At 38.0% G+C, this 15,316-nt stretch overlaps 1 protein-coding gene across 2 annotated transcripts in view; it reads left to right on the forward strand.

Moving 5' to 3' along the window:
* LOC117517494 (voltage-gated potassium channel subunit beta-3) overlaps window positions 1-15,316 on the forward strand; it is a 100,795-nt gene that overhangs the window by 72,785 nt on the left and 12,694 nt on the right. For both annotated transcript variants that reach the window (XM_034178525.1, XM_034178524.1), the window contains exons 6-9: window positions 262-306; window positions 405-448; window positions 11,031-11,117; window positions 11,209-11,294. In XM_034178525.1, coding sequence (XP_034034416.1) covers window positions 262-306; window positions 405-448; window positions 11,031-11,117; window positions 11,209-11,294 — 262 coding nt within the window. The remainder of the gene's footprint in view (window positions 1-261; window positions 307-404; window positions 449-11,030; window positions 11,118-11,208; window positions 11,295-15,316) is intronic.

Below are 15,316 nucleotides of genomic sequence, written 5' to 3' on the forward strand. Positions count from 1 at the left end.
GAGATATTTTCATCCAGTGGTGGTTCTTCACTTGCTGTTTTTTTAAATAATCTTTGGAACAATGTATTTTTACCTGTATGGGTACACATGGCAAGCAGGTGCCGATAGAAGTCCTCGGGAACCCAACCGGGTCAGATTGGAGGCCATTTGTCTCAGTTAAAGTTGGTCATGCTGTCATTTTAGCAGGAGCTGCATTTTATTCTGAGACATGCAATATTTGTCCTACATGGAAAAATATTTCTGTTTTCATCCCTTTGTCAGGCGTTCAAGTTTTGTTGTCACAACAAAGATATATTGGGGAGGCCAGTAAGTATACTTTTGCAAAAATCATATTTTTGCCACTTTTTAAAATAACATATCCTTAGGGATTTTTAAACTCATTAGTCTTTTATTTATTTGTACAGAGCAGAGACAGAGAGAGGACTCTCCAGAAAACACATTATTGAAGGTAGAGTCATGACAAGAGGAATGTTTGACACAGATTCATGCAATTAATTTGTTGTGATTCACTGATGCCATTATATATTGTTCTGTGTGATCTTCACATTGGATCATTTCTGTTCAAAACTGTGCCAGTTTATCCTTTCAGCTAACATGCAAAACTTCCACCATGTTTAATCCATGTTCGCTCCAAACCATTTGAATTAAAATGTTATTGTTTGACGCTTCAAGATCAAATGTATGGTGGCTGAGAGAGACCACAACACAACCAAACCCAGAAAACACTTTTAAAAAACACCTGAATACCTTAAATGGCAGGTAGTTGCATCAAAAAATGTCTTGCAAATTGAAAAGTGCTTTCAAGCACAGAGAACACAAATACAACCTACAAGACATCTAACAATAATTGGACAAGGGGTCTGCTGCTAATTCAGACAACACACTCTAAAGCATGGAAAATTTTTAAAGCTCCATGACACAAAAGAAGCACTCACAACACAAACAACATGTGCAAAAGCCACTGAAAATGAATGATAATAATATCAATCAATCAATCAATCAATTTTTTTTATATAGCGCCAAATCACAACAAACAGTTGCCCCAAGGCGCTTTATATTGTAAGGCAAGGCCATACAATAATTATGTAAAACCCCAACGGTCAAAACGACCCCCTGTGAGCAAGCACTTGGCTACAGTGGGAAGGAAAAACTCCCTTTTAACAGGAAGAAACCTCCAGCAGAACCAGGCTCAGGGAGGGGCAGTCTTCTGCTGGGACTGGTTGGGGCTGAGGGAGAGAACCAGGAAAAAGACATGCTGTGGAGGGGAGCAGAGATCGATCACTAATGATTAAATGCAGAGTGGTGCATACAGAGCAAAAAGAGAAAGAAACACTCAGTGCATCATGGGAACCCCCCAGCAGTCTACGTCTATAGCAGCATAACTAAGGGATGGTTCAGGGTCACCTGATCCAGCCCTAACTATAAGCTTTAGCAAAAAGGAAAGTTTTAAGCCTAATCTTAAAAGTAGAGAGGGTGTCTGTCTCCCTGATCTGAATTGGGAGCTGGTTCCACAGGAGAGGAGCCTGAAAGCTGAAGGCTCTGCCTCCCATTCTACTCTTACAAACCCTAGGAACTACAAGTAAACCTGCAGTCTGAGAGCGAAGCGCTATATTGGGGTGATATGGTACTACGAGGTCCCTAAGATAAGATGGGACCTGATTATTCAAAACCTTATAAGTAAGAAGAAGAATTTTAATAATACAGTAATCTGGTACTTTGCTGTGTAAACAGGTATGTGTAAAAAATGAATATCATGTAAATACAGATCAGCTCAAATATTTCAAGTATTTCTTAGTTTATTTTTATAATTAAAGCCTACAACTGCCAAAAAATATCTCAGAATATTAGAATATTTCATAAAGTCAATTTAAAAAAGGATTAATATACAGAAATATTGAATTTCTGAAAAGTATGTTCATACTTTCTGAATGAATTACTGCTTCAGTGCAATGTGGCATCGAGGCAATCAGCCCGTGGCACTGCTGAGGTGTTAAAAAAAAAAAGTTCAAATACTTAACCCTATTCAGGACTTTTGGGGTCCAGTGGACCCCATGGCAATTGCTTTCTCCATATTGTGCTCACTAAAGTCCTGAAAAGGGTTAAATGGAATGCGTCTAGAATATATATATAAATTTTTCAATAAATTTTTGTTTTCACAATATTCATTGTTTTGAGATACATATAATGTTTTATTGTTCCCTAAAAACACATTGATTTTTTTTGATTATTTGGAAACACCAGTTGAAAGTAATCATGACCACTTGAAACTCCATATCCCTGTAAAAGCAGTGAGCTTCCTTCAAGTAAATAATAAATAATTACATTTAAGAGCTATGGAAAAATCCTTAATATCAGTCGTTAATCTAAACTGCAGCATTTTGTGGTGGGAGTGGATATTAGCAGTAACTGGAAGGACAAGAGATGAACGTGAGAATAATCAGTTTACAGAAGGATATGAACAAAAACCGATGATGCGGTCTTTTGGCTGGGACAAAAGCAGGCAAAAGCAAAGCAGGCAAAGAAGGGAACATTTAAGCTACAGTGCAAATAACATGTCAAGACAATTGTTTTTCCAGCCAGTGAAAGAAAGGAAGCCATTGGGCTCGCATGCAGTGTTTGACTATGTTTTTGCCTTGGGGTGACATTTACCGAGGAGCTGAATGGGACATCATGAGACTTTTGATAAGAGGCCGTTGTGCAATGAGTGGATGGAGTGCAGCTCCATGTTTGTGCAGCACGCAGGGACAGTGGTCATTTCTGAGCTTTAGGCTTTACATCATTTTTTTTGCATTAATCTCCAGCTCTGTGTGCTGATACACACACAATTAAAGGACATGTTGCACAGAACCCATAACAACTCAGACTTTGTCTATGAGAGGCCATGTGTTGATATACCTGGATTAAATTGCGCACTTCTCTAAACAAAGCTATAGGATACTACCAAAAACAAAGTACTCACTTGTACTCCTTTTTCCGAGTGTCTCCAACAGTGTTTACTTCACTCTAAGTAAATGTCCCGCCGCGCTCTAGAATTCGCCCTATTGCGGTTTCAAATCCCGCAAAATCTCAGAGAGGTTGCCACTCTACGAGATGTCAACAACATTAAGAACTGCACTGAGACGGTCAGATAACACTGCAATTTAACCGCTGCACACAGAGCACAGCATTAACATCACAAGGTAAAACTCTTGTATATTGTGCCTAAAACTCTCTTGAATATATTATCTGGGTTTTTAGACGTTGTTATTGTGTTTGTTTTATGTGAACATGTGAGAATCTCACGTTGTTTCGTCGTTAATTTCAGTGGGAATTGTTGTGAGCCGTGATTGCTTCCTGTTCATGTCATTTTGGAGGAAAGTGAAGTTTGCTCTTTAACGCCCTGCTTATTGTCCTTTACAACACTGCTGTTTGTTCCAGAGTAAAATATATAATCACTCAATCAATCAATTGTATTTATATAGCGCCAAATCACAACAAACAGTTGCCCCAAGGTGCTTTATATTGTAAGGCAAGGCCATACAATAATTACGTAAAAACCCCAACGGTCAAAACGACCCCCTGTGAGCAAGCACTTGGCGACAGTGGGAAGGAAAAACTCCCTTTTAACAGGAAGAAACCTCCAGCAGAACCAGGCTCAGGGAGGGGCAGTCTTCTGCTGGGACTGGTTGGGCTGAGGGAGAGAACCAGGAAAAAGACATGCTGTGGAGGGGAGCAGAGATCAATCACTAATGATTAAATGCAGAGTGGTGCATACAGAGCAAAAAGAGAAAGAAACACTCAGTGCATCATGGGAACCCCCCAGCAGTCTAAGTCTATAGCAGCATAACTAAGGGATGGTTCAGGGTCACCTGATCCAGCCCTAACTATAAGCTTGAGCAAAAAGGAAAGTTTTAAGCCTAATCTTAAAAGTAGAGAGGGTGTCTGTCTCCCTGATCTGAATTGGGAGCTGGTTCCACAGGAGAGGAGACTGAAAGCTGAAGGCTCTGCCTCCCATTCTACTCTTACAAACCCTAGGAACTACAAGTAAGCCTGCAGTCTGAGAGCAAAGCGCTCTATTGGGGTGATATGGTACTATGAGGTCCCTAAGAAGATTTTTCAGCATCACTCTGAGACAAGACCTTTCTAATTTTAGAGATATTGCGTAAATGCAAAAAAGCAGTCCTACATATTTGTTTAATATGCGCATTGAATGACATATCCTGATCAAAAAGATTTCTCACAGAGGTCAGGGTAATGCCATCCAGAGTAAGGATCTGGTTAGACACCATGTTTCTAAGATTTGTGGGGCCAAGTACAATAACTTCAGTTTTATCTGAGTTTAAAAGCAGGAAATTAGAGGTCATCCATGTCTTTATGTCTGTAAGACAATCCTGCAGTTTAGCTAATTGGTGTGTGTCCTCTGGCTTCATGGATAGATAAAGCTGGGTATCATCTACATAACAATGAAAATTTAAGCAATGCCGTCTAATAATACTGCCTAAGGGAAGCATGTATTAAGTGAATAAAATTGGTCCTAGCACAGAACCTTGTGGAACTCCATAATTAACCTTAGTCTGTGAAGAAGATTCCCCATTTACATGAACAAATTGTAGATATAAGATGTCTGAAATTCAGCTTGCGTTTCATTAAGTTCTACGTAGGTTAAACGTAGTAGACACGGAATATTTGGAATTTTTCAATTTCAATTTCAGTTTATTTTCATTTATATAGCGCCAAATCACAACAGAGTAGCCTCAAGGCGCTTCACACAAGTAAGGTCTAACCTTATTAACCCCCAGAGCAACGGTCCCTCTGAGGAAGAAACCTCAAACAGACCAGACTCAAAGGGGTGACCCTCTGCTTGGTCCATGCTACAGACACAAATTACAGAACAAGTCACAGAACAATTCACAAAATGAATATACAGGAAATGCTGTTGGTGCACAGAACAGGAGGGTTGACAGCACAAATACAACTCCCATCTCTGGATGGAGCTTCACCTTAAACAGAGAGAAAAAAGAGAAAAAAAGAAAAAATATGTAATATTTGTTTTAGCAAGTTTTCAGGGTCTCATACGTGCAGTCTCTTATAAATGTTATGAAAGGCATAAAATTTATATTTTAGTAGTACAATGTTCATTTGCAATTGTTGTCATGTGGCTTCTCCATGTGGTTTAGACTGCAATGATTCTCTGGTGCTGTGGCATGGGATATCTCAAAAAGGCAATTAGGAAGTTAGCTTGAGTTAGCGGAAGTTAGCGTGCATGCTGACATCCGCAAAGTGTCTTATAAATCACTGCAGAAGTATTTTTAGGTTCCAAAACCAGTGTTTTCAGTTTTAGAAGTGTTTATTTCTCACAAGCTTTTTCATAATATATGAGAAAGGTGTTATTTCTAGCCAAAAACGAAGCAAAGTTAGCAGCTAGCGACACCAGGAATGTGACACCAGGAAGATCACCAGGAAGTGACATCACCACGCTAACATCTGCTAAAAATTTTGTTAGTATAATGTTCATTTGCAATTGTTGTCATGTGGTTTCTCCATGTTATTTTGACCATAGACATATAGTTTTGACTGCAGCGCATCTCTGGCTTTTAAGGGATTATGGGATATCTCAATAGGGTGAATGGAATGTTGACAAACTGCTGCTAAAGTTAAGAATGGAGCAGCAAATTAATTGAAAGGGTTAGGGTTTACATACATTAACTGTGATTTTTTAAAGTTATAACGTATTAATTTCAATGCAGTCACAGTAAAACATGATAAGAGTTGGGGGTGAAGGGTGCTATCTCCTCTCTGTACAGAGCACTGGACCAGGTGGCGTGCCTGACACTCATGCACATCTGCGAGCTGGTAGAAAGTCCATATCTCCTGAAAATAGCATATTCCGCACTTTTTCCAATGTAAGAAATATATGGATGTTCAGGCAGCCTGTAAAAACAGCATTGTGGTGGAGTTTCAGCTACACTTCCAAACAGCAGGGTTAAAAAGAATGCAATGGAGAGTTTCACTTGCGTGTTTATTGCAGTAGTTATAATGGAATTAAAACGGGGTCCTGTTGCAGTACAGACATCAGACTCAGCCCACATCATAATCCTAAATCTGACAGACTCTCAGTAAATCTGTCACCTCCTCTCTGTCTGGAGCTACAGAATGAACAAGGTGGCGCACACGACTCTCATGCACATCCTCACGGTGGTAGAAAGTCCTGAAGCTCCTGAAAATAACATATTTCTGACTTTTCAAAGCCTCTGCATGGGAGGTCCACTGATCTGAATGAATGCTGAGCCATCACTTTCATATGAATAGTAATTTTCATGATCTGATGTTGCAACAGTCACTTCATTCTGCACACAAAAAAAGGAACTCCTGTCTCAATGAGAAAAAGTGATGTAACAATTTGAATAGATTTTTAAAAGTTATTTCAACTTAACTAGAGAAGTGTTGTGACATTAACTCAATTGAAAGTTGAAATAACTAAGCTGAAATAACTAAAAAAAACTATACAAATTGTTACATCAATTTTTCTCGTTGAGACAGCAATTCCTTTTTCAGAGTGAGTCTGTTCGCCATTGTGCTGTTTCTGCATTTGCCCAGACTAACATCACCCACTGAGAAATGCAAAGAAATGCAGAGTAAAAACGTTTCTGGAAATGCACCTGCTGACTGAGAGGTTTAATTAGCAATAGAGTACGTCAGCGATCACTAATTGTGACTGCATGTATGCAGACAGACTGACAATCATGAATACTTTGATGTTGTGTTGTTGAACAGCATGTTCATTAACATGCAACATGTCCTTTAAAATATAGTCACGCAACACATATCGGCTCACTGTATGCTTAACTTGTATTTAGTGTCTGAACATAACGTGCATTGTAAGGAAATAAAATATCCTTTTACTTTAAATGTATATCCTGCAAACATACCATGACACCAAATTATGTAAAGTTTAGAGTACCTTCACACACACACACACACACACACACATATATATATATATATATATATATATATATATATATATATACGTATGTACATTGTACATACATATGTGTGTGTGTGTGTTTTTCCGGTCTGCACACTGTAAGAAATGAAAATCCTAATTTAATTGAAAATAACTACTTTTTACACGGGTCTTCTGTTTTATTTATTTGCATGCAAAACAAATAGTCATTTTCAATAAATTAAGAAAAAACATTTGTAATGCGTATAATGACAAATTACATTTTCCCTTATTTTATTTTTTTTACATAAAATTACTGTATTTTTTACACTATTTTCCACTTTCTTAAATTACTTCCAAATGTGTTTTCAACAGAAATAATGACCTATAATTAAATATGCATCTCATTGTGTAAAGGTCTCTGTCCATATTAATAATTTAACATTTTTTTATTGTAATTTTAAATTTGCTGAACTTTTAGTGCCATAAGTTCATTGAAGGTGTTTCATCAGAACACACACACAGACACACACACACATAATACACACTGTGGTATGTCCTGATTAGGTATCCGGTTGTTTTTTGAAGCCACTAAAGTAAACAACTGCATCCCACATTTTGGCAATGGGAGACTGGCTTTAGTTATTGTTATGCAATGTCAAAAGTATAGACTTTCTAAGACATAATTATGAGATGTCAAAATTTTAGACATACAAACTCTAAAATGTTAGACTTCTCAGTCATAATTAAGAGATACTAATTCAAACTTTAGAAGAAGTAATAATTATGTTTTAGTAAGTCAAATGTTTCGACTTCGTAAGTCAACATTATGTCAGAATTTTGACATTCTTTTGTCTGTATGTGTGTGTGTGTGTGGGGGGGGTGCTGTGTCACCTCATTTATATTATTGATGTACAGTATCATCAATTCTTTATTATTAAACTCAATCACTTGGGTGCTCTTTTTTGAGGGCTTGTAATCAGGTTATTTTTATTACTATTATTATTACCTCTGCCAAGGAGGTTATGTTTTCGGTCGAGTTTGTTTGTTTGTCTGTCTGTTTGTCAGCAGGATAACTCAAAAAGTTTTGAACAGATTTTGATGAAATTTTGTGGAGTGGTTGGAAATGACAAGAGGAACAAGTGATTAAATTTTAGTGGTGATCCAGATCACGATCCAGATCCAGGAATTTTTTAAAGGATTCTTCACCATTGCGGGATAGGGGGAATTTTGACATTCTAGTTTCTAACTCCACAAAAACAAGGCAGAAAGCCTTGAAAAAAATTAGGGTGTAACATAGTCAAATGTTCTATCAAACAACAAAGTTTGGTGCTGATCGGATCCGGATTCCGGATCTGGTGATCCAGAATATGCAAAAATATAGGGAAAATAGAAAATGTGTCAGTGTGAGGTGACAAATGAAGCTAGAGATGCACAACTAACACCAAACTGTAGCTGAATCTGTACTGATTCTGTAAGGTGTCATCAGATTTGATGTAGCTTCAAATGTTATGGAGCTAGATCCAGAAGAAACCCGCCATTACCAAAAAATCATTTTTATACAATAACTTTTGAACTAATAAAGACATAAAAGTGATTCCAAGTTCTAGTGGTATGTTTTCATGGTCAAGGATGTCAAATATAAAGGAAAGAAAAGTGTATGTATCATAGTTTTGGTTGTAACACTGAATTGTTGAATAGATCACTGTGCCAAGGAGGGAATCTCTTTAGGATCAGTGACCCTATGGCCTTGTTAGTAAACGATGTCAAATACAACACACTGCAAAGAGGAAATCCCTCATGACAAACCATACAGAGCTGGGGAGCACAATGAATTTATTAGATGAAGGACTATCATTTGGCATTATTATATTTTAGTGGCAATGAATATCACTGTCCAGACCCCTTCACTTAGCAAAAACAAAGTGATGAGTCAGCAGTATACTCAGCAGTGGTTAAGTTCTGGTTCAGTGCACGTCACTGAACAAAGTACACAAGGTGCAAAACCCACTCCCAGGTGTTGATGAATCACGCCTAGGATCCAGAAAACCCAGAGGCTGATATCAGCACCTTACTGTCGCATATATTCTGCTTCGGTGCACTTCACTGAATATATAGAAGGTGCACTTCTTTATGTAGCACATGCAACACTTAAAAAATAGTTCTATTTCAGAATTTACTGTTATTTATTTAGAGAAGTGTTTCATAAATGTTAAAAAATTCACATATTTGCAGTTTAGTTGAATAATAAATTGAATTTTGTCTCTTATTTGTTTTTGTCTATAAGCACATGCAATATCAATATCAGTGCTCAGATGACAGTAGCTTCTGGGAAAGGTGCAAGTTGCAATAAACTGTGATGCCAAGCGCTAAGGATACATGCTATCCAGTCACAGCAGATGAAACTTTTTTTACTACTGAGCAAACATCCTTAGACTTTTTTAGGTTCAATGATTCCACGGCGTGTAGATGTTATGGCGTCAGTGACCCCATGGCCTTGGCGGAGGTTTGCACTCTCTGAGTGCTTCTAGTTTGTAATGTTACAGTAGTGTTCAGAATAATAGTAGTGCTACGTGACTAAAAAGATTAATCCAGGTTTTGAGTATATTTCTTATTGTTACATGGGAAACAAGGTACCAGTAGATTCAGCAGATTCTCACAAATCCAGCAAGACCAAGCATTCATGATATGCACACTCTTAAGGCTATAAAATTGAGCTATTAGTAAAAAAAAAAGTAGAACAGGGGGTGTTCACAATAATAGTAGTGTGGCATTCAGTCAGTGAGTTCATCAATTTTGTGGAACAGACAGGTGTGAATAAGGTGTCTCCTATGTAAGGATGAAGCCAGCACCTGTTGAACATGCTTTTCTCTTTGAAAGCCTGAGGAAAATGGGATGTTCAAGACATTGTTCAGAAGAACAGCGTAGTTTGATTAAAAAGTTGATTGGAGAGGGTGAAACTTATACACAGGTCCACAAAAGTACAGGCTGTTCATCTACAATGATCTCCAATGCTTTAAAATGGACAAAAAAAAACAGAGATGTGTGGAAGAAAACAGAAAACAACCATCAAAATGGATAGAAGAATAACCAGAATGGCAAAGGCTCACCCATTGATCAGCTCCACGATGATCAAAGACAGTCTGGAGTTACCTGTAAGTGCTGTGACAGTTAGAAGATGTCTGTGTGAAGCTAATTTATTTGCAAGAATCCCCCGCAAAGTCCCTCTGTTAAATAAAAGACATGTGCAGAAGAGGTTACAATTTGCCAGAACACATCAACTGGCCTAAAGAGAAATGGAGGAATATTTTGTGGACTGATGAGAGTAAAATTGTTCTTTTTGGGTCCAAGGGCTGCAGACAGTTTGTGAGACGACCCCCAAACTCTGAATTCAAGCCACAGTTCACAGTAAAGACAGTGAAGCATGGTGGTGCAAGCATCATGATATGGGCATGTTTCACCTACTATGGTGTTGGGCCTATATATCGCATACCAGGTATCATGGATCAGTTTGGATATGTCAAAATACTTGAAGTGGTCATGTTGCCTTATGCTGAAGAGGACATGCCCTTGAAATGGGTGTTTCAACAAGACAATGACCCCAAGCACACTAGTAAACGGGCAAAATCTTGGTTCCAAGCCAACAAAATTAATGCCTCGCAGATGTGAAGAAATCATGAAAAACTGTGGTTATACAACTAAATACTAGTTTATTGATTCACAGGATTGCTAAAAAAGCAGTTTGAACATAATAGTTTTGAGTTTGTAGTGTCAACAGCAGATGCTACTATTATTGTGAACACCCCCTTTCTACTTTTTTTTACTAATAGCCCAATTTCATAGCCTTAAGAATGTGCATATCATGAATGCCTGGTCTTGTTGGATTTGTGAGAATCTACTGAATCTACTGGTACCTTGTTTCCCATGTAACAATAAGAAATATACTCAAAACCTGGATTAATCTTTTTAGTCACATAGCACTACTATTATTCTGAACACTTCTGTATGTAAACTTAAATTATACCCTTTTGAACCAACTTTTACCTGAATTGTAGAATGATGAACATGATTACGATGCCTAATATCCCTCTTTTGTTGATGACAGGTTTAAGAGGATCATTGTCGAGACTTCAGCTCGATTATGTGGACATTGTTTTTGCCAACAGGAATGACGTCAACAGCCCAATGGAAGGTCAGACACAACATCTAATGCTCTCATTTTGTATAATTTTCCTTTTGAGCATGAATTCTTCATGAGATGTTGTATGTACTGTGGTTTGCAGAGATCGTACGGGCCATGACATTTGTGATAAACCAGGGCATGGCCATGTACTGGGGAACCTCCCGTTGGAGTGCCATGGAAATCATGGTGAACGCTGTTTCATCCTGTTGTTGTATCTGCATCATAAAAGCTCATCTAAATTAATTAATAAATTTATTCGGCACAGAGAGGTCCAGAACAACAAAAACTTATAACGAAAGAGAGAAATAGTCCAACAATGTACCCATGTGCCCAAAAGAGTGTAGGCAGAAGCAAAAGCTTGTAAATGCCTGCCCCTTTAACCAAAATCGAAAATTATACATATGTATATAAAATTATACATATACCCAATCATAACTACTACAAAGTACGAGGTCTGTGAGAAAAGTATCCGACCTTTTTATTTTATGCAAAAAATATAAGGATTTGATTCATATGTTTTTACGTCAGCCAAGCTTGAACCTTCGTGCGCATGCGTGAGTTTTTCCATGCCTGTCGGTTGCATCATTCGCCTGTGGGCAGGCTTTGAGTGAGCACTGCTCCACCCCTCTTGTCGTTGTTTCATTGCGAGGAAATGGCGGAATGATCCGGGCTTTTTTTCCATCAGAATTTTTTCAGAAACTGTTAGAGACAAGCAGCTGGAAACCATTCGAAAAATTTATCTGGCTTTTGGTGAAAATTTTACGGGCTTCACAGAGAATAAGGAGTGTTACTACAGCTTTAAGGACGCCCCACAATGGCGCACGGTGCGCCGCACTCCGAGCCGCTGATAAAGCGAGACAAAGGAACACCTCCGTTGCGGAGTGATAAAGGACAAGTTGGGACATGCCTATCTTGGCTTTCAGTGCTTACCAGTCGAGTGAGTATAAGAGAAATTGTGGAGAGCTGGGCTTGTCCCAACTTGTCCTTTATCACTCCGAAATGGAGGTGTTCCTTTGTCTCGCTTCATCAGCGAATCGGTCGTGACGCGCGAAGTCTCCGCACGGCTTTCCATGATAAAATCTCTTGTTAAAAGTGAAATCTGCCGGAAAATGGCTGATGTCCAGCTCTTGTGATAACCAGAGAAATTGCACACGACGGTCCCGGCTCCACACAGCCATCCGTTTAGAAATGATGTGGTGGTTTCTGCCTCTCGATGGCGGCTCGGAGAGCGGCGAGCCATGCGCCATTGTGGGCCGTCCTTAAAGCTGTAGTAACACCAGTGTTGGGGAAAGTAACTTTGGAAAGTTACTTCATTAGTTAATTTATACAGTTATATTTTACAGTTACTTCATACAGTTAGTTCATTAGCAGCTGCGGACACCTTGTCGGCAGCTGCTGAATGTAATTAATAAAGTTACTCATAATCTAATTTGGTTATTTTTAAGATTTAGTACTCAGCAAAGTAACTATTAGTTACTTTGCTGATGAGTTACTTTGCTGATTGCTCAATCTTATGAGTAACCAAGTTACATTACTCGTTACCTTATTAGTTACATTACTTATTAGTTGCACGTTTTCGGCAGATTCTAATAAAGTAATTGCATAATGCTGCTAATGAAGTAATTGCATAAAGCAACTGTATAAAGCAACTAAAAAAGTAACTAAAAAAGTAACTTGTCAAAGTTACTTTCACAACACTGAGTAACACTCCTTATTCTCTGTGAAGCCCGTAAAATTTTCACCGAAAGCCAGATAAATTTTTCGAATGGTTTCCAGCTGCTTGTCTCTAACAGTTTCTGAAAAAATTCTGATGGAAAAAAAGTCCAAATCATTCCGCCATTTCCTCGCAATGAAACAACGACGACAGGGGTGGACCAGTGCTCACTCAAAGCCTGCCCAAAGGCGAATGACGCAACCGACAGGCGTGGAAAAACTCACGCATGCGCACGAAGATTCAAGCTTGGCTGACGTAAAACATATGAATCAAATCCATATATTTTTTGCATAAAATAAAAAGGTCAGATACTTTTCTCACAGACCTCGTATACATTGATCCATGAATTTGAATTTCAAAAAATACACAAACATGCAAGCAGCAGTGCACAACAGAAACAGAACACAATCAATCACAACATGACAGAATCAATAAACCTAGTTTAACATGCCAGAGCAAGTAATCAAATAATTTTTATAGAGCCTTTTAAAACCAGTCAAACTACCAAGTGATTTTATATTATCCGGGCAATTATTCCAAATATTTACACCTTTCACGAAAATACAATGACTTTTTACAGTAGTTTGAATCTTTGGTTTCTGAAATAATAATGTTCCTCGTAAATTGTAACTGGAGTCCCTAATTTCAAACAGGTCCTGGAAGTGTTGTGGCAGACGTCTATTTTTCACTTTGAATATAATTTGTATTATAATGTAATCAATCAAGTCCCAAAATTTCAGAATATGCAAATGGACAAACAAAGCATTTGTTGGCTCATGATAAGGTTTCTTACTAATAATTCTTATAGCTTCTTTTGAAGTAAGAATATGGGATTTGTGTTAGATTTATAGGTGGTTCCCCAAACTTCAATAGAGTGGGTCATGTACGGAACAAATAATGAGTGATATAAAGTAACTAATGAGTGTTGGGGGATCAAGTCTTGTGCTTTATACAAAATGGCAATGATTGACAGCACAGGGTCACCCCTTTGAGTCTGGTCTGCTTGAGGTTTCTTCCTCCGAGGGAGTTTTTCCTTACCACTGTTGCTCTTGGGGTTGGTAAGGTTAGACCTTACCTGTGTGAAGCGCCTTGAGGCAACTCTGTTGTGATGTGACCAGTGTTGCCACAGTTACTTTGAAAAAGTAATCCAATTACTGATTACTGATTACTCCTTGAAAAAGTAACTTAGTTACTTTACTGATTACTCAATTGTAAAAGTAACTAAGTTAGATTACTAGTTACTTTTTAGTTACTTTCCCCAGCTGCCGACAACAACCCTCTGCCACCTCAACATGACAATGATACCTGTTTTGCCAAAACTTACTTTATAGTCACCCTTTCTTGACTTCAATGAAAATAAATACTTGTTTTATAAAAAGTAAAATAAAGACCTCTTTCTTGACCTCATATTTAACTGTTGACAGCACTGTAACAGTAAAACTTGCAATTTCGAACCTACATTGTTTATAAATGTAACTATTAAATTCATTCTAGCATTTTTCTAACATTTAAATTCTCTCTAAATATTTTATTTGTCGAAATTAATATTATTTTAAGTAGTATTAGTAGTTGTAGTAAAAAAGGCTTCAAAACTGGACCTTTAATCTAGGGGTGTTGTGAGGGGGGCACATCCCTCCCCCACGCCCCCATTCCATCTGGATTCGCCCCTACTTTGGCGTTTGAGCACAAAGAATGGATAACATTTATTTATGCAGAAAACGTGACCAGATTTACAGGTAAGAAAGTTTTATTGTGTTTTCACATCATGTGGTCCTCAGAAAGAGAGTTTAGGTGCATTTGAGTGGAAAATAGTGTTAGTTGTTGACGCGTCGCGGAGGATCAGCTGTTTTAACGTGCAGATACGGAGCGGCTCAGCTCAGCTCTAAATAAAGGAGGAAAAAAAGTATAAAAATGTCTTTGTAAAGCTCAGTGCAGGTGTGCTGATCACCGTGCTTTAAGAGACGAGTCGAGCAGCTGCAAAAAACCGCGGATGAAAAGCTCACAGCTCGCTTAAAGTGTGCAGTTCAGTCGAACCCCGACCTCCTGCCCACAGACCAAGTTTAATGCTGCTATCGACCCACAATGAAAAATAATAGTAACGCACAGTGACATGAAGAAGTAACTTTAATCTGATTACTGATTTGGAAAGATTAACGCGTTAGATTACTCGTTACTAAAAAAAGTGGTCAGATTAGAGTAACGCGTTACCGGCATCACTGGATTTGACGCTATATAAAGGAAATAAAATTTAAATTTAAATTTTAGATTTAACATAATTTATATATGTTTTCCAACTTAAGTTATCATCAATAAAAACCCCAAGAAATTTAGTTTCATTAACAAGTTCAATTTCAACATCACATATTCGTAACGTTCTACATGCGTTCCTGAGCTTATTACCAAATATGATGCACTTTGCCAAAGTGAAGCGACGATTTGTTAGAATCAAACCATTCCTTAAATTTATGTAGGTCCCTCTCCATGGTGTCCAGAA

The sequence above is a fragment of the Thalassophryne amazonica genome, chromosome 9, assembly GCF_902500255.1.
Source record: "Thalassophryne amazonica chromosome 9, fThaAma1.1, whole genome shotgun sequence".
NCBI lineage: Eukaryota > Metazoa > Chordata > Actinopteri > Batrachoidiformes > Batrachoididae > Thalassophryne > Thalassophryne amazonica.